Raw genomic sequence first — 19,560 nt, 5'->3', positions numbered from 1 at the left:
GTGGGTCAGGGGGCGGTGGGACAGGGCCAGCCAGGCAGGAGCACAGGACCCTGGCCTGTAAGGGGGCAAAGAGTGGCTGACACTCTCTGGGCCTGAAACTCAAAAGGGAGTGGCTTTTCCAGGAAACACAATGTCTTTCTTATCTTCTCACTGAAGCTCAAACCACAAACTGGAGAGCAGTTCCTACGTCTGGCACCAACCCCCACTCCCACACATGCATGCACACGTCCCCACGGTCACTGGGGGTCTTCACTCACTGGCCCGGAACCCCCTCCTGTGTCCCAGAGTGTCCTAGAACGGTGCTTCTGAACTTTGCCTCAAATCTTTGCAAGGAATTAAAATACCTCAGTGCAACCAAAGGACCTTGGAGATTAAACAAGGACTTCCCTCCTCCCCCGTATATGGGCAGAGGCTGCTGCGAGGCCACACTGGGCCTTAGACAACAGAACCTCATCTCCAGTTACCTGTGTTTCCCTCTGTAAGGGGGAATACAAACTCAACATCAGAGCTTAATTCTCCCGGTTAAAAGTAACAAAAGAGACTTCCCTCTCCTCCATTTTCTGAGAGCATTTACTTTAGAACACTTATAAGTTCTTTCTCTGTCTCTTTGAAATGTATGTAAATCTTTTTAAAAGCTAAGCAATTCTTGCCAGGGTCAAGACCCAGAGATGCCTTTCTCAAAGACCTGCAAGCATCTCTTTGAAATATAACCATCAAGGAGAATGAGCCTAAACTCAATTTAGAGCAGACGTCTCACTCGAAGCTGCAAATAACTGTAGTAAAGATATGCCAGGTTTATTTTTTCTTTGGATAAAAGCAATTAGCAAACACAGAGGGACATCCTGGTTACCGAGGGACTCTAGGATGAACTACAGATTAGCAAAGGGTCCTATCAAGTCCTCTCATTTGAGGGCCAGTCATTGCTTGTCTTGGGAACATGTATGTAATGGTTTGTGCTGGCCTATATAAAAGGCTAAGATTTCTTTGTCTTGGCGATCTCTGAAAGAAATGCCTAGCATGTGTCACCTTCTGATTTAATGCTTATTCAATAATAAAAGTGTTTTCTCTTTCTTCTGCCTTTGTGACAAGATTTTCTGAATTGGGAGGAGATTTTTGTCTTTAATTATGTTTTCCCAATGATTCATAGTGCTGCCATTACCTAACAGTGTGATTTGGGGCCTCGGTTTCTCCATCTGTAAAATGGAAATAATAATGAAAGTGATTTCATAGGGATAAATGGATTAGTATATGGAAAATTCAGAGTAAAGCTTGGCACAGAGTAAGCACTTTGTACAGTGGACTTTTATGCAATGGCAAATTTCAAATTCAATTAAAATATGATAGAATTAATAGTAGCTTTTATCTTTCTCTAATCATCTATCCTTAATCAACAGAGATTAAAATCACAAGTTCTCCTAACTTTTTAGCATTAAGAGGCCTCATTTTTTAGAAAGTTTAGAAACCAATGATCTGGCAAATTAGATTTAAAATAAGGCCCCATATCGACCATCTCTCCAACCTCAGCATTTTACAGACAACAGTATGGAGAAGCAGAGGGGTTTAGCAGTCGAACCTCACTATTTCAAGACTTGAAACTGCACAATATTCTAGTTAATGTTCTAAGTGGGTGTCTGCCCATCACAGACACTCGATAAATGATGGAGGGAACTAGAGCAGGGCAAGTCTGCAGACCCATGTCCCTGGAAAGTCCCCCACGTCAGGGCCCAGCAGTGGCTGGCACCTGGGGGTTTGATCTCCCAGTGTCACTAATTTTTTTTTTTACTCTTCAGAAGTTATAATACATACAATAGGGTTCCCATGATTTTGACAAAGAATCCATTTGGTGGCAGCATAATACAATTTATAATTCACTTGTCTCGCTAACTTTGAAATTGTGTTTCTCTCGACTTAAGAAAAATAGATTTTCATTATACTAGTACAATTTTTGTGTATAAAGTGACTTCATTGATTTCTTTTTTTTTTTTTGCATCACCCTATTTCAAATATAATTGTGCACAAAATGTCAATTGCACTACTTTCTAAATAGTCATGTGCTGATTCACTTTTGCTTTTTGTTCCATTACTGGTTCCCACCTCATTACCCAAGAGATGGGGAGAGATAAAGCTCCAGGAAGCAGTACCCAAATCACATATCCTGAATACCAGTAAAATGCACAAGAGAGGTGTCCTCACCGCAGCAAAACACATACATTTAATTCTGAGTTCTCTATGGAGAAAGTCTCTCTGGGGATTAGATGATAAAGGGAAAGGAGGCTGGGAGGAAAGTGTAACTGGGGAACAAAGGAGGAAAGGGAAAGAAAGGCCCCATGGAAAGCCAGAAAGTACCCAGACACAGATTTCCTGCCTTGCAATGGCTGACTTCAGCTCTTTCCCGTGACTCTGCCTCCTCCTGAGGCCAGTGCTGAGGCCAGGCTGGACAGATTGCAGGATAAGGGATCCTGGGCACATCTCAGTTTACTGAGCTGGCTGTCCTGTCTCCCTGCCGTCCCCTCCCATTGCCTTAATCCCCAAATGTGATTGGGATCAGTGGTGTCTCAGATACTCCTGTTATCTCCTCCCTGAATTCCTGCTCCTCAAGGTCATTACCTCCCCAAGCTCCTCCTCTGATTTTGGCCTGGCTCCCAACCTAGGCCAAGGTAAGCCTCTTTCTTCCAGATGGCTGCCTAGCTGCCTCTCTGCCTACCTTCTCCCATGCTCCCATTTTGGCGTTATGGTTGCCCTCCTAGGAGGGAGGAGAAGAAGAATATGCATGCTCTGAATGAAGGCATAAACAGGTGTTCCAGCTCCTGTCCACCTTCGTTTGAACTGCATTCCTGTGGGGAGGAGCCTAATGGGGGAAGGACACTGGAGGTGAAGAGGTCGACGAGGTGGTTTCCTGCTCCAGATCACCTGTGTCCAACCCTGGGAAGAAAGAACTTTGAAGTTAGGGTGAGAATTTGGTCCCCTCCCAAAGAAGCAGTCAGTGGTGACACCAACTCCATCCAGGATGAGCCATGGTGGAAATGTACAGTGGGGGGTGGTGCCCTGTGGGTGTCTGTGGCTGAAGGGACAGCTGAAGAGAGCACTGGCCTGGAGGCAGGGTCCTGTGTCCTGGTAGCTCTGCCTGGACAGTGACCAGGCACATACATTATTCATGTTACCCTTGGTGTTTCTGTTTCCTCATCTAAAAATTAAGTGGATTGGAATTTTGGGAAATTTAGTGGATCTAATATCACTTTTTACTCTCGTGTTCTAATAGTCTAACATTTTTTCTGGCCGTTTATTATTTATACAATACCAGTGGGATGCTGGACCAAGCCTCCAGTGGAAGTCCCTGTAGGTTTCCTGGGAGGAAAGATAAAGCACAAAGCCTCTCAGAGGCAAGTTCATGTTTATCCCCTTTCTCTCCCTCTGCTTCCCCTCACCTCCCCCTCCTCCTCCTTGCCCCTCCCCAGGAATGTGCAAAAACTCAAAGCTGCCCAGACTCGCCCACCTGAAAGCTGATTATGGCTCCTTCACCTCCACATGTCCTTCCAGGGATTAGCAGCAAAAGACTCCCACAGGAGATGGAAATCATAGCCTCCCCCTAACCCCCTCCCAACAACTTCTCTCCTTCCTGCTGGACTGGGAGGCAGGTTCAAAGGCACTCCCACCACACCTCTGCTCATGCCCGTTTCTATATATAGAAAATGCCCATGGAAACTGGGGTGGGGGGCATATGCCAGAGGACAGAGTGCTCAGTAAGGACATCCAAGGATCCAAGGATGGGGAGAGAAAAGGGGAGGGAGGAGAGGAGAGGAGAAAAGAAACGAGGAGAGGAACTAACCCTCCCTTGATTCTGTAAGGTCCTCATTGGCAGGACACTGGCATGGGGTTGGGTGGAAGAGGCTAAAAGATTTACTCCTGAGAATTTCACAATAAGTCCCAGTCCAGGGCAAGAGCAATCTGCTCTGCACCCTCTCTGGACACCTCATCCCTCCAGGGTTATGTAAGTGGCACCACTCTGAGCCCAGGGGATGATCAGATCAGAAGAACCCCAGTCTGTCCCTCCCCTATGGCATGGTGCCTAGAGCAGGGGAAGCACATATAAGTCCATACTTATTGAGAGTTCACCTGCAGCAAAGATGCTCCAGATCCCAAGAGCCATGGCCTGTGACCTTCTCTTCAGGCTCCTTCTACTTATGGTTCTGGCAGCCACCTCCCAAGGCAACCACCTTGGTCCCACCTCTCGATTGCGTTATTCCAGGTTCCTAGATCCTTCCAATGTCATTTTCCTGCGCTGGGACTTTGACCTTGAGGCTGAGATGATCACGTTTGAGCTCCAGGTCCGAACAGCTGGCTGGGTGGGCTTGGGAGTCACAAATGGCTACACCTTCGTGGGAGCCGATCTGGTTGTTGGAGGAGTCTTGCCTGATGGCAATGTCTATTTCTCGGTAAGTTGGAGGGTGACTTTCTTCCAAGGATGCGGGTCTCTTGCTGGGGTTCGTGATGGCTTTGAGTCCAGGAAGGATCCACAATTTCCAAACATGCAGGCACATGCCCAGACCACCAGCTGGCTGCTGACCTCTCCCTGCAGAAATGGCCATTGGAGAGATTCAGTCTAAGTCTTCCGGACTCCATGTCCCTAGGTGCTAAGGAATGGACCACTGGACTGAGAGAGTCCTGTCCCATATGCCTGCTAATAGCCCACTTAATGCAGGTCATGGGGGAGGGTCCCAGCTGTTTGAGACAGTCTTCCTCCTCAATTTCCTTCCAGCTCCGTCAGGTACACCACAGCACGAAATAGTCTAATTACAACAGCCACAGAAGCATGTTTAGCTTAAAATTGTTATGTACTTTTGAGTAACCAGGCATTGCTCCAGATTCTTTGCATGTTAAACCTCACAGCATCACTATGAGGTGGATGATGATTATCCCATTTTACAGACAAAGAAGCGGCTCACCCATCTCCTGCACTGATATAGGGAAGTGTCAATGTTAAGAGCCACAGGACAGGATGAATAACATAGAGAGTTCAGAGAGTAAGTGAGATTTCAAGAGTTAGAGATACAGGAATATTAGGATCAATGGACGTGAGATTTGAAACTGAAGTCAAACAAGGTGGTGAAACTCCCATCAGACGTCCAACCCTCTGCCCCAAGGTTCCACCCTTGATGCCATGTCTGTCCTAGGAGCAAAGTACATAATAAAGAAGCCCTCGGTTCTGTTAAACTAGTATCTTAGGGGAGCTAAAGGGATACTGGTTGTTCTTGGGACTCCTGGTTCTTAACCTTGACCTTCACTGGACCCTAGGATCAGCACCTGGTAGATGAAGACACCCTGGAGGAGGACGGGAGTCAGGATGCTAAGCTGCTGGGTCTAACAGAAGATGATGTCTATACCACCATGCTTTTCTCCAGGCCCTTCCGCTCCTGTGACCCTCATGACAAAGACATTACGGTAAATTAAAGAGGGGAGAACAGTATTTGAGCACAGACTGCTTTTTCTTCTAGGAGGTATAGTCATCCCTATGCTGGAATGTTCATGCATCTCAGGTAGCCAGGCACAGTTCCTAGGACTTCTATCTTCATTTCAATTATTCCTACTCTTAAAATCTACCAGCCTTCTACGGAATGACTTCCCACTGATTCAGCCGCCACCTCCACCCTCTCCAGCCTTCCTCTTGTGAAGTGCCCTGTCTGATTTCACTGAACTTTAGAGTGTCATTTACCAGGTGTGGACACAGGCATAGAGAGGGAATAAGAGAGGGGGTGTGCCTTGCTCAATGTTTCCAACAAGTTGGCCTCAGAGGCAGAACTAGGACCTGACTAGCTCTCACCCCTGAACCTGAAGCTCTTTCCATCCCACTGTGTAGACATGAGCAAGTGGTTTGTGTTGGTCCTTGGGTGTGTGCAAAATGCTGCTCATGGGCGTAGCATCTCAATGCCCATGATTCCCCCAGAGTGACACGGTGAGAGTGCTGGCTGCCTACGGCCTGGATGACATGCTGAAGCTGGATCCGGAGCGTACTTTTGTCAAGTCCATCTTCCTGCTACAAATAGTCCACCCAGATGATCTTGATGTACCTGAGGACACAATCATCCATGACTTGGAGATCACTGATGTAAGATCCCTCCATCACACCCAGCCTCCTACAGCCCCCTTCCCAGTCAATCCACACCCTCCTCTTGTACCCAATACTCAGTATGTTCCTAGAATTGAAGTTTCTCTGACTTTTATCAGTCCCTGGAGGATGACCATACTGACCTTAAAGTGGACACTCTTCCCTGGTCTGTCCCTTTCCTTGATTCTCTGGGAGGCTCACTCCCACCCAAGCCTAGCCTCTGTGTGTCTCTCTTCAGTTCCTTATCCCAGAGGATGACACCACATATGCCTGCACCTTCCTCCCTCTCCCCATCGTCAGTAAGAAGCATCACATCTACAAGGTATGGGGAACCAGACGATGGGACACTGTCAAGGCGGTTGAGCAGCTCAGTGGATTGGGAGGGGATGGTGTCAATCAGATGATTGCTGGGAGGAAGCAGAAGGGAAGCAGTGGGGCTAACATGGGGCCAGGCTAGGTTTGGTGGACATGGTAGTTTCCTGATTTCCTGAGCCCAGAACTATAGCTCCCAGCACTGTTTCACTCCAGCCCCACAATGCATCTGAGATTTCGATGAAATTCACGAATGCATAAGTTTGCAAAGAACAAAATGTAAGCCCCACCCCAGCCCCAGAATTGTGCTCTTAGCCCAGGAGGAGGTGTTGGCTGGGAGGGACATGGCCAAGGGCTAGAGGGAACGCAAACTTGGTCACCTGATTCCACATTTGGGTGGTTCCAATTTTGATTAAATAAATAAAAGTATGATCTTATAATAAGTAGCAAAAGTGTGGGAACCATATTTTCTTTAGTAAGAGACTCCAAAAAGAAGTGGTTGCATGCTCAGATATCACAGGCTAATGAGGTTAGTAAGGGAAAGTCTGAAGTCATGGGCGTTAGCATGCTATGCTCTTAGAGAGATGTTTTAAAAGGGTGGAGGCCAGAGAGGAGTCAGAGTTGAGGGGGAAAATGACAGGTTAGGGAAGAAAAAACTGAATGTAAGAGAAAGAAAATCAAAGAGAAGCAGGGAATGGGTGCAGTTTTATTTGGGGAAGGGGAACGTGGGGAATAGGACTTGACATAGAGGATCATGACTATGCTTTGCCCTCCTCCCCTCCTACCAGTTTGAGCCCAAGCTGGTCTACCACAATGAGACGATGGTGCATCACATCCTTGTGTACGCCTGTGGCAATGCCAGTGCTCTGCCCACGGGCATCAGCGACTGCTATGGGGCTGACCCCGCCTTCTCCCTCTGCTCCCAGGTCATCGTGGGCTGGGCTGTCGGGGGCACAGTGAGTCTTGTGATGAGGAGATAGGTGGCTAAGGGGTGCATGCTGTTGGGAACTGCGATTGCTGGGCTGATGAAGGCTGGGAGACAGGGAGGTCTGGGATGGGTCCCTGCACCTAGCTCCCAGCCTGCACCCAGCTCCAGTCTTTCTTGCTGCCAATTCCCTTCATTCAACAGAGTTACCAGTTTCCAGATGATGTGGGCGTCTCTATTGGGACCCCCTTGGACCCCCAGTGGATCCGACTGGAGATTCATTACAGCAACTTTCACAACCTTCCTGGTGAGCATCTGAGCATTTATGGAAGAAAAGCTGGGCAGGCTGTCTGATGCCTCTTGGGATGTGTGCTGACTCCTTTTGCTAACAGCTTTCCTGGGCCTCTTTCTCCCCACACTGTGAACTCCTCTCCTGCCTTCTGCGGTTTGCCTTACTGCACCAGGTGTGCACGACACCTCGGGGATTCGAATGTACTACACGGCACACCTGCGCAAATACGACATGGGAGTCCTGCAGCTGGGCTTCCTCACGTTCCCCATCCACTTCATCCCCCCGGGTGCTGAGTCCTTCATGTCCTACGGACTGTGTAAGACAGAGAAGTTTGAAGAGGTGAGGCTGGGAGGTTCCCCATCACAGATCTGGTCTGATCCACAGCACATACAGCCTGCACCCGACACTTGGACAATGACTACAGCCTGGTGCTCAGGAAAATCACTAACTGGGATTATGCAAGGGATGGAAGGAGTCAGGGCTTTGGGGACAGGGGGAGTGGGGCAGGGATTTGGGCCAAGTGAAAACTAAAGGGGTTAATGTCAGTTATGAGAGAAGGTGTCAAATAGTAAGGGTGGAAAATCAAGGGGCAGGGCAAGATGAGAGTTCTTAACTAACCAGCTGCCTCTCCTCCCTGTCACAGATGAATGGGGCCCCGGTGCCTGACATACAGGTGTATGGCTACCTGCTCCATACCCATCTGGCTGGGCGGGCTCTGCAGGCTGTGCAGTACAGGTAAGGGAAGAAGGCATGGATTTGAAGCTTTCCCTTGTGCATGTGGGAATAAATCTTAGAAAGTCATTTATTCTTCAGTATAAGTTTAGGAGTAAGGAGGAACCAGAATTATCCACAGAGCAGAGACGCCTTGAGGAAGCCTGTGGAAGGAAGAGCTTTCTTGTTTTATGAACAATCTAGACCCACAGAGTGACACCCCACACAGCTTCTTTATTGATAGACACTCTCCCCACTTCATCTTCCTCACCTTATTCCTGTCTCCTCTCTTTCTCTCCCTCCAGAAATGGAACACAACTCCGAACAATCTGTAAAGATGACACCTATGACTTCAATCTGCAGGAGACTCGAGATTTACCTCATCGAGTGGAGATCAAGCCGGTGGGACCCTGGGGGAGGCATGGCTGGTGTCAGGGACAGGCAGGCTCAGGGCTCATTAGTGTTAGCCAGGGTAGTTCTAAGATGGGTCCAGTCTCTCTATGTCTTACTTTTGGCCTCTGTGTTTCACTCTAAATAGGGAGACGAATTGCTAATAGAGTGTCACTACCAGACACTGGACCGAGACTTCTTGACTTTTGTAAGTAGCTCTCTCCCCGCATAGTCACCATGACAAACACGTGGACTTGAAGCCTCATTGCCTGGCTTTGAATGCCAACACAATCATTAGTAGCTTTCTAACTGTAGACAAGTTATTCAAGTTCTTTGTGTCTCAGTTTTCTAAGGTATAAAAGAATCAACAATATTATCCATTGCATAAGTGTTATGAGAGTTGATTAATACATGTAAAGCATCTAGGTCACTGTCTGACTTGTAACAGATGCTCAATTAGAGTCAGCTATTGTTATTATGGTCACAAGAAATCCCATCCATATTGTGTGTAAGGAATGGTTCCATGCTTGTCAGATCCAAAAGGAGTTGCTTGCTACTGAGGAAGAAAACGCTGCTCTTAAAATGATTCTAACACAAGGTAGAAAGTGACATGCATCATTAGAGTAGAATGGAGATAATGTACTAGGGAAATTCATAGGGAAAACCATAAGGTCTCCCTGCAGTGATGAGAACATGTGACATATTTGAGTGGGTCCTGAATTAGATGTGTACTGATGGGAAATTCTGGAGAAGCTCCTGAGGGAGTGGCTTTAAAAAAATAATATTTTGTATTATCTTCTCAAACCAAGAAAGTGGCCATGGAAATATAGAAGAATGGGAAGATATATGAGAAATTTCTTTGGAAATGACATGAATAACTGTCCACCAACTGGAAATAGAGAAGGTGGAAGGAAGAGGTGTGGTGAGGAGTGGTAAGGATCAGTGAGTTAGCTGGAGGTTAAGCAGAAAGGAAAACAGCTTCATTGGTAGAATGGCTACCTAAACCATTTCTGCCTGCCTTGTTCTCTCTGCATGCCTTTGTATCTTTGTCTCTCCATCTGTCTCCCTCTTCTTTTCCAGGGGGGTCCCAGCACCATTAACGAGATGTGCCTCGTCTTCCTCTTCTACTATCCCCGAAACAATATCTCCAGCTGCATGGGGTACCCTGACATCATCTATGTGGCCCATGAGCTGGGGGAGGAGGCATCAGAGTGAGTCATCCTGGACCCTAAAATCCTCAAATGTGACCTCTAGAAGTGAGATCACTTATGTACAAATTCTCAGTCTGCCTTTTTCTCGTGCACTACCAGATTCAGTCAGACTGTGTTTACTTTCAGGTAGAGGCCCTTCATTAGTTGGAGGTAAGGGTTCTCTCTGAGACTGCTTTCCAAGAATGCACATCTGTGCAGACACACCCCATTTCACATATAATTTTAGGGCATTTACAGGTTCCCTGAAGTTACTCCAACATCCTTAGACTTCGTAGCTCTCAGATTAAGAACCACTTCTTTAAAGAATTAGATGTTTCTCTTTTTTACTCTTAAAAATTCTTTTCTCTGAGTCCTAATGATAATTCTCCTTCTGCCAAACTTATTTCTATTTCATCCTATATAATAAAGGCTAATATGCAAATTGTTCCTTTGACCAGGAGTTTGAACAGAGGGCAGGGCTGGCCGGCCAACCTCCTGCATCCCCTTCCCCCAGCTAGTCTGGCCCAATTGCTCTGATCAGAGCGGCTGGCTGAACCCCACCTATGCACAAATTCATGCAGTGGGCCTCTAGTTGATTTGTAAGACACCTCTTTCAGTTTATGCTGACATGAAACTGGCACTCACAAAGTGAGGATATTTCATACACCTTTGTCAAGGCTTTATGTTGACCCTAAACTATTATCTGTCCCCCAACCTGCCCTTGTCCATGCAGTTCCATGGAGGGCATGATGGCCATGAACAATGTTGAGTGGACCCTGGAGAACATTAAGAAGGCTGAGAAAGCCTGCAAGGAGGCCCAGCAAACCGTGTTAATAAAGACCATTGACGTGAGCATCTTAGGGTTAAGGATGGAGGGATATGGGGTGGTATTGGGAGAAGCCAGAATTAGAGAAGAATGAGGGAGGTGAAAGACAATGATAGCAACACTAGATCAAGGAAGAAGAGGCTGATGACGAAGAAAGTTGGGCTTATGCAGCTCTGGGTTTGGGGGTGGGATTGGAGTCTCCCAGTTAGTCTGTGAGGCTGCAAGGACAGGTATAACTAAGTAAGGTCCAAGAAAAAGAAACAAGGTGGTGAGGCTTCTACTTTTGCCCATTTTTTCCCTTCTCCTGCAGGAAGTAGTGGAAAACACAACAGGCTGGATTCCAGAAATCATCCCTACACCTCGGGGGCCCTGTTTGGAGTCATCGGGAGGCAAAGTGGAGCCCCAGGATGAGACCCCTGCAGGCTTCAGGGCTGCACCAATGGCCCTCTTGGCCTCTGGCAATGCTACCCTGAGGCACCTCCCTATGGCTGCCCTCTTGTTTGGGCAGGGGGCCTTCTTTTGGCTCCTTGCTACCCTGCAGGCTGGAATCTGACACTGTCTTCTCCTGTCAAATACCTAGTCCCCACTCTGCTCAGTCCCCTGATCATCAAACACAGAAACTCCTCTCTTTTGCTCCCAAAATATCCCCCATCTGTGTCCGTTCCCATGGCCCCAAGGGAGGACACTGCAAGCCTGGCCACTGTAATACTCCATAAGGTTCGTCCATGACCAACTATGCAATTCATCCTTGAAAGTTTTAGTAGCACCAGTGGGACCTCAGGTTTTCTGACAAATCTGGATCCAAGTTTGGATGTGAGGTAGTGGACCACTCTCTGAGAAGTCTGATGCTCCAGCTCACTCAAGGGGGTGCCATGTGGGGAGGAAGGGGCTTGAAAGCAGATGGAGAACCCTAGAGCCCTTCTCCTCCCACGCTGACCCTAGAGGGGCCTCCTGCTTCTCTCTTCTTCTGACATTTTGTGCAACCCTCCCCCATAAGGCAGAGGCAGCAGACCACATGTGTGATATGTGGTAAAGAGAGAGTTGTGTTTATAAGGGACAAAGCTTAAGACATCAGATTACATAGAACTAAACTTGCTTCCTGTTGCCATCTTTTTCTTTTGAGCCTTTAGTCCAGGAGAGACAGCTGGGAGGTCTCTTAAATTGCTCAGTAGAAGGCATCCAGAGGGCATCAGAGGACCTGGCTGCCCCAAATGCCACATATAATGCAGTCTTGCTCTCCTCACCATGCCTCTACTATTGGATGATCTTTATCCCATCAAATGTCACATTCTCAACACTCAAATCACCAGGTGTGAAGAGCCCTAACTGGCCAGGCCAGTTGGATTGGGCTCTGAGGACAGAAGGATAAGGTGGAGAGAGGTAGTCCTTGGCTCTGGAGCCCAGAACATGTCAAGGAGGTTCACATGGACAAAGCCTGCAGTTTGCAATCGCAGTTGACAGGCCTGTGGTGGCTGCTGCTCTGAGAGCTCAATGGGGCTTTCTGTCTTCTAAGCTTGAGAAGCTCTGTGCCACCCTATCCTTTGAGCTTTAATGTCACTGTGTTTCTCTATGAATTGCCTTGCTCATTATCAATGTCCTCTGGAAGGAATCCCTACTCTGGCTTTTCATTACTTGGAGACCACTGCTTCAGGGGCTGAGCCTTGGTCTAACATCACAGCCCTGCTTTCTGGCAGAGCAACACCCTTCCTCTGGGAGTGGTGAGGTGCATGGAAGATACCAAGCCCATGACCCTCACTGTTATTTGTTTCTGGAGAATTCTGGATGCTCCCTTATGAGATTCTGCAAAACCTTCAGTGTTCCCATTTAGCTCCTTCCATCTCAGTTGGATATTTGCAATGCTTAGGGTCACTTCGGGGCCTCATGATGTATAAGCAGAGGGACTTGCTGACTTTAAATCAAGTTTTCCGAAGTTCATGATTATGGGAAAAACTACGCTCTCCAGAAACCAGAGGATTGTCTATGTTCACTTTGAGGCATCTCTGTTGTCATCAGTCAAGGAAAATGGAGATTTTCCTTTTAGAAAAGTTTTTCCAAATAAGAGTTTTTGACTACTCTGAGCAGAGAACTTCCAGTTTGCATGCTATAGTATATACCCTTGGATTAATTTCACTGTCAAGTGTAACAAATGAAAATCACTAGCTTTCTATAGAAAATTATTTAAATAACTATTTTATTTAATTATCTACATTTAATAGAAGTCAACAAATCTGTTTTAAATTTTTTAACTAGAGGTCATGAGAGGGATGTTTGAGAAATAGGGAACTTTAATCAAGATAATTAGTAGGAAAATAGTAGCCACCATTGAAAAAGTGAAAGGCTAGCAGAAAGATGGTTTAAGATGAGAAGTTTAAGCTTATGAGTAGACATCTGAGAAGTCAAAAGTTATCTCCATATCAAAAAATGTTTTAAAATTAATTCTGCCCAAGAATTCAATGGGTAAGCTTATGGAGAAGCATATGGGTGCTGATGAAGATTAGAAAGATATGGCTTAAAGGAAAATTCTTTTATGATTTGGAAATTTAAAGCTACATAGGCTCTAAAGTCTGTTTTAATTCAGTTGCACTTTTTTTCTGGGCATATATTTGGAAGTAAACTTGTGTTGCATCCATAACACTGTCTGTCATCTATATTACCAATTTATCTTCGATTATTTCTCTAAATAAAGCTGGAATTAGAAATATAAATCTTCATGAAGGTTGTAGGACTTGTTATGATCATCAATTATAACTTGCCAGAAACTATAACCTACAGTCTAATTTGAAATTAGTATACCTTGATTTACTCTTGGTAATTATCATATGATACAACTTCTAGCCTGGATAGTTTCTCAAAGATCTTCAGGCATCTTGTGCTCAAATAAGCAACCCTGCCTGGGTTGAGGTCAACTTCTCTGAGGATTTTCCATCATCAAGTGTCATCAAAAAGCCTCCAGCCACAAAACACCTGCTGTTGGCTCCTCCCAACATAGTGCTAACCCACCCCGCCTCACAACCTCTTCACCATGTTGTGATTGTAACACGTGTGTGTATGTCAATATTTATACCCTATTTAGACAAAATGTAAGTGAACAGAAGCATAACCACAGGCAGATAAACTGAGAAACAACTAGCCACGCCCCAGAGCAGGTGGACACCAGTCACCTTTGGGAGAATACTGTGAAACTCAATGCCTCACTCAGGGGCAAGACTAAACCAAGGACTCACTAAGCAATAATGCTCACATTCATTCAGTGAATCACCATCAACTAGTAGTGCTTTTTGAAGAAAATTATGAAACACTGATAAGTTTAATTTCATCACACAAACCACAGGAAATTTTTCTGGCAGAAAATATGTTTGCCATATAACATAATGTGCATGAACACACACACACACACACACACACACACACACACACACACTCCATATGAACTCTATTGGCTATTTCACAAATTTTATTCTCTGTTATTTGTTTATACATTTTGTCCTCAATGGAGCTCTCTAGAAGGCAACATATGAATAGCAGCAAGTATAAAAAGCTTAGGAAAAATACCATAGGGTATGGGGGAAGGGTGGAGGGGGCGAATGGGGGGAAAGGGGACATCTATAATACTTTCAACAATAAAGACAAATTTTTAAAAAGAGAAAAATATAAATTTCCATTAACTTAATTCCTTTGTATAATGAGGAAAGATGGGCACTATTTCATTTAGCAGGGAAACATTTTTTTCCAGCTCAAAACAAAAACAACCTTTTCCCCAAAATCACAGTTTGAGACACTACAGTCATCTCCAAAGAGCAGTTTTCTTTTACAAAACTTGTTTGGAAACCAGGGGCTCACAGCAGCCTTGTTATAAAGGACCAGCACTAAGGAGAATCTGCTTTGCTATCAGGAAAGCCTCGGAGAAGAAGAAGGAAAAAGTTTAAATAGACATAAGAACACTTTGGGGGATTACGTAATAGTCATAATAAACCTTGCAGGGACCTTTACAGACTGAAAATGCATTTCCATGAACATTGCAGCTCCAGTGTTTACTCCATCCTACAGCTGAGCAAACTGAGACAAGGAAAGGGGAGGAAAGGGGTATCCACCTGAAGTAATAGTCCCTGCGCCAACCTGGTAGCAGGTGATACTCTCAGAACTGGTCCCATGGAGTCACCTGCCTGTGTTAGGGTCTGATGGCAGCCCAAGAGCCAGCATAGCTCAGGAGTCAGAGCAGCCAATACTTGATTCTATATCTTCCCTCTCCACATTTTCTGCCTGGTTCCAGGACCACACCTTGTGCATAGACTTCACGTTTCAACCCTCAAGTGTCTTCAAACATCTGAAGTTAAGTCCAGCTTTTCTTTGTTCTGTTTTGTTGTTCTTTTCTTTTTTCAGGAGTACTTACTTTTCAAAACCCCATGCTTTAATCATTGTCGAGTTATATACACAAAGGATTGAATTTCAATAACTACAGAACTATGGGTTTTTTTGGGTTTTTTTGCACTAATGCTGCTTTTAATGGCGGCGCAATATAGAAGTACAGGTTTTACTAGCTTGAGCTGATAGGTTTTAAAGGTGCTTATTTACATTATCAAGTAGCCTCATATAGAAACAGATCTCAGGCTGCCGAGGCTGGAGATCTGCAGGACAGGAAGGAGGTTCTTGGGTTTTGTAGGATAAAAGAGTGAACTGCTAACCCAGCACTATCATTATACTTGTTTGGAAAAAAAAGGTTGGTTTTGGTGATGGTTTCATCTTCCATTTCTTTTACTTGGGTGGTAAATAAAAGGAAATTTGCTAGCTTGAGTTTTACATTTTCTTGTTAATACCCGTTTTGTTTCAGTAGGTTGCCATCCATTAGCCTGCAGGAGGAGTCCTGGGTATTTCTGCATTGTGTTGTATACATGTGTGTTTGAGAGCTCAAATGCTGGCTTCTTATAGCATTTAGTTGTTTACTTTATTGCTAGAGAAAACATTAGCAATGAATCCTTTCCACATTCCCTGCCACAAACCCATTAAGATCCCAAATCCTTGTCAAACATCTGGTTTTAAAACTTGGGAGATGGTAGTAAAAAAAATTATTGCACAAACCATCCATTCTATAAGCATTGGGCTGTGCATTCTCTGGTGTAGGGTCTATCAATTTTTTCAAGAGGACTGTCATTTGTGGGTAGATTCCAAAAGGGAAGTGAAACTAACTGCTGATCTGTGCCCCTCATGTGGAACACACCAAGCCATCCAGACAATAGCACAGCCATGGAAGTAGGTCAGAACGCTGTGGAAATGTGTTCACAGTAGTTGGTAGACATCTGTGTGTCATAAGAACCTTAAGCCACATGTGCTGGGGTTCCTACATGCTGGGAAAGTTCGTAGTATATGTAACCAGGAACTGAGAGTGAAACTAGGATATTGTTGCCTTAGGGAAGTGATTCTCAAACTCTGGTCTTAGGACCCCTTTACATTCGAGTTTAATGAAGACCCCATGCTTTGTTTAGGTGGGTTATATCTATTCATATTTACTGCACTATAAATTAAAAGGGACTCATTTGTACAATATTTTGTAAAATATTTATTTTCTTCATTCTTTCAAAATAACAATATATCAACTCTATGTTAACATAAATAATATGTTTTATGAAAAACAACTATATTTTCCAAAACAAAAAAGTGAGTGAAAAGAATGACATGATTTTATATTTTGTAGATATGTTTAGTACCTGGTTGAACAGAAGAGAACTAGATTCTTGTATCTGTCTCTGTATTCATCTATGGTGACAGCACACAGCATAGAATCTCTATAAAATGCCATTGTATACTAATGAAAGTGAAAAAGGCACCTAACAAATACAATATTATGAAATAGATGTGACCTTGTGCACCTCAGGAAGAGTTTTGGGGGCTTCCATGGGTCCCCAAACTACATTTTGAAAATACTGTACTAGAGTTAATCCTTTAATAGCCCTCAGCCATGAGTCTATTCAAGGGAGTTTGGGTGATAGAAGAAAGCACAGTAATAGATCAAAGATAAATAGTGAATTTGGACATGAAAGACAGAGAACATGCTGGTAGTCCTAACCCCTTGAAGGAGAGCCTAGACGGTAAAATAATAAAAGCTGGAGAATAAAATAAAAAGCAAATAAGATTATGAACTCTGATGCCAGGACAGAAACTGTCCCCTCTATGCCATATCTTTACAGATTTAAATCCACCTGGGTGATTTCTGATCTATAAAAGAGTTAGATCCGTGTGAGTCTAGCCATTAGTGGTAACAGCAAGGGTGTAAGATTATCACATAAGTAAGATTAATTTTTCCCTGGGAGTACTTTTAATGTCCATAAATACAAGTACTTCTCAAATCTGTAGTAAGAGTATCAGTAATCCTTATAGAAGTAATGGTTGCAAAGTTTCGGCAGTTATGTTTTTAACATCAATGATCATATTCTTATTTTCTAGTATAGTAACAGTAGCCTATAATATTCCTAATTTAGTTATTTCAGTTCCTGGAGTCAGAGTGTTTAGAAAGTCTACAATGGTAGCATTTTTTCTATTTATAGCTACAAATAAGATTCATTTAAAAGCACTAATACTTCCAGTTTGTGTAATAGCAAATTACGATATTGGTAGCCATGGTATTTGGAAAAGTCCATAGGAAAATAAAGTGTGATTTTTAGCATTACTAATTAAATAATGTACTGTAGTATTAATAACTACTGCTATAGCAGTTATTTGAGTCTCTGGTATCACCAGTGCTCTCAGTTATAGTATTATGTCCTGTAAACCAAGAACAAGTTGGGTGATTCCAATGACTATATCTAAAGCAACAGTATTTATAGAGCTTAATGTGGTATTTTAAAGGATATCAAAATCATCTGTGAAGTCTGTAGTAAAATACATAAAATACCTGTAGTGTAATTGATGGGGCTATGTGAGTTATAATTTTAAAAATAGTTGCATATATTCTGGTTCCAAAAGAAGTAGTTACAAAGTAAGTACTGGATACATCTTGAGATATACCTTCAATGCCTACAGTGCTTGGAGTAGCCATATCTGTAAAAGCTAGTGCAGATATTTGTGAAAACTTATGTAGCATAAAATCATGTACCTATTAATTGATTTTCTATATCTGTAATAGTTTTAAAGAGATGCCTGTAGTAGTTAACCTGCTTTGAGTAGTAATCAGGGAACTACAGTAGTATTTGTGGTGTTTGCAATATAAGACAATGCAGTAGTAGAGGCATCCATTGGTGTTCTATCAGGAATAATAGTATTTGAAGCATAAATGGTAACATTCGTAATAGCCGTGGTAGCATTAGTTACAATAAGAGGTAAAAAACTGGTTGTAGAATTTGTTGTTACATGATGGTGAGTTGCTGTATCTAGAAAAGGTGTTAATGAATCTGAGGCTACTGTAGTATTTGGAATAAAAACACTCCTGGAGTTATCTGCATCAGCAATATTTTCTGAATGCTCTGTAGTGTTCATAGTATTGGTGGTGGGAATAGCTGTGGTACTTGGAATGTAAGTGTTTGTAAGGATGGTGTCAGAAGTAGTGTTTGAATTTGCAGTTTTTGTGCTGAAAACAGATGTAGTGATGGTGGTAGTATACGCTGTGATGGCATTTCCAGTAACTTTAGTAGTAGATTTAATATCTGTAATGTTCATATGTGAGGAAGTGGAAATGTCTTGAGTACTAGTAATTATTGTATCAGTAGTAGCTGAGCTGTTTCTAGTGGGAGTATTTATAATGTCAGTAACACCAGTTGTCATATTGGTAATATTTGTATTGGTGGTGCTTTGAGTGCTCCTGGATGTGGTACTTAAAGCATGGGTAGGGGTATCTGGAGGATAAGTAGTGGTACTGATTCTGGTCAGTGCATTATCTGTGGTGGTGATACCAAGGGTGCCTGTAGGAGGTAGAGTTGACATGATCACTGTAGTAGTTTGTTCAGAAGTAGCATTTGTTATTAAAGTAACTGTTGTGATAGCTGTAGTTGTTTTTGTGTTTCTAGCAGTGGTAGTATTTAAAACATTTGTAGTAACTGAATCCATGCTAGTAGTATCAGTCTCAGTATTTGTAAGAGAAGGAATAGTTGTAATCGGAAGCGTATTATTAGTGCTAGTAGCATTGGTACCTGTTGGGGAAAGAGGAGTGGTAATAAGACCAGCAGTACCAGTGGTAGTATTAGTAGTATTTGTAGGGAAAGGAGTAGTTGTATTAGGGGTTATGATAGGAAATGCAGTACCAGTGCTAACAGCGGTAGTATTTGTAGGGAAAGGAGTAGTTGTATTAGTGGTTGTGATAGGAAAGGCAGTACCAGTGCTAGCAGTGGTAGTATTTGTAGGGAAAGGAGTGGTTGTATTAGTGGTTGTGACAGGAAAGGCAGTACCAGTGCTAACAGTGGTAATATTTGTAGGGAAAGGAGTAGTTGTATTAGTGGTTGTGATAGGAAAGGCAGTACCAGTGATATCAGTGGTAGTATTTGTAGGGAAAGGAGTAGTTGTATTAGTGGTTGTGATAGGAAAGGCAGTACCAGTGCTAGCAGTGGTAGTATTTGTAGGGAAAGGAGTAGTTATATTAGTGGTTGGGATAGGAAAGGCAGAACCAGTGCTAGCAGTGGTAGTAGTTGTAAGGAAAGGAGTAGTTGTATTAGTGGTTGTGATAGGAAAGGCAGTACCAGTGCTAGCAGTGGTAGTATTTGTAGGGAAAGGAGTAGTTGTAGGGAAAGGAGTAGTTATATTAGTGGTTGGGATAGGAAAGGCAGTACCAGTGCTAGCAGTGGTAGTATTTGTAGGGAAAGGAGTAGTTGTATTAGTGGTTGTGATAGG

At 43.8% G+C, this 19,560-nt stretch overlaps 2 protein-coding genes across 2 annotated transcripts in view; one reads left to right on the top strand and one right to left on the bottom strand.

Annotated features, from left to right (window-relative positions):
• Positions 1-4,145: 4,145 nt before the first annotated feature.
• LOC102436787 (putative DBH-like monooxygenase protein 2) lies at positions 4,146-11,302 on the top strand. The gene is made up of 13 exons (XM_006094763.1): positions 4,146-4,433; positions 5,293-5,439; positions 5,942-6,103; positions 6,342-6,425; positions 7,204-7,371; positions 7,545-7,647; positions 7,805-7,971; positions 8,276-8,367; positions 8,649-8,745; positions 8,882-8,941; positions 9,814-9,944; positions 10,657-10,771; positions 11,060-11,302. Exons 1-13 carry the CDS (start codon positions 4,146-4,148, stop codon positions 11,300-11,302), a joined length of 1,857 nt encoding a protein of 618 aa, XP_006094825.1.
• Positions 11,303-17,910: 6,608 nt separating this feature from the next.
• The window catches only part of LOC102436473 (probable maltase-glucoamylase 2), a 93,289-nt gene continuing 91,639 nt past the window's right edge, over positions 17,911-19,560 (bottom strand). The window contains 2 exon segments of the mRNA XM_023758888.1: positions 17,911-19,414; positions 19,500-19,504. Coding sequence (XP_023614656.1) covers positions 17,911-19,414; positions 19,500-19,504 — 1,509 coding nt within the window.

This window comes from Myotis lucifugus, unplaced genomic scaffold (assembly GCF_000147115.1).
Source record: "Myotis lucifugus unplaced genomic scaffold, Myoluc2.0 scaffold_141, whole genome shotgun sequence".
NCBI lineage: Eukaryota > Metazoa > Chordata > Mammalia > Chiroptera > Vespertilionidae > Myotis > Myotis lucifugus.
Note: the sequence above shows the minus strand (reverse complement) of the source record. Positions and strands in the feature narration are given on the sequence as shown.

Coding starts and splice junctions, on each gene's coding strand:
- LOC102436787 (XM_006094763.1), top strand. CDS start 4,146: ATGGCCTGTGACCTTCTCTTCAGGCTCCTTCTACTTATGGTTCTGGCA. Junction 7,972..8,275: donor AGACAGAGAAGTTTGAAGAG/GTGAGGCTGGGA, acceptor TCCCTGTCACAG/ATGAATGGGGCCCCGGTGCC. Junction 8,368..8,648: donor CTGCAGGCTGTGCAGTACAG/GTAAGGGAAGAA, acceptor CTCTCCCTCCAG/AAATGGAACACAACTCCGAA.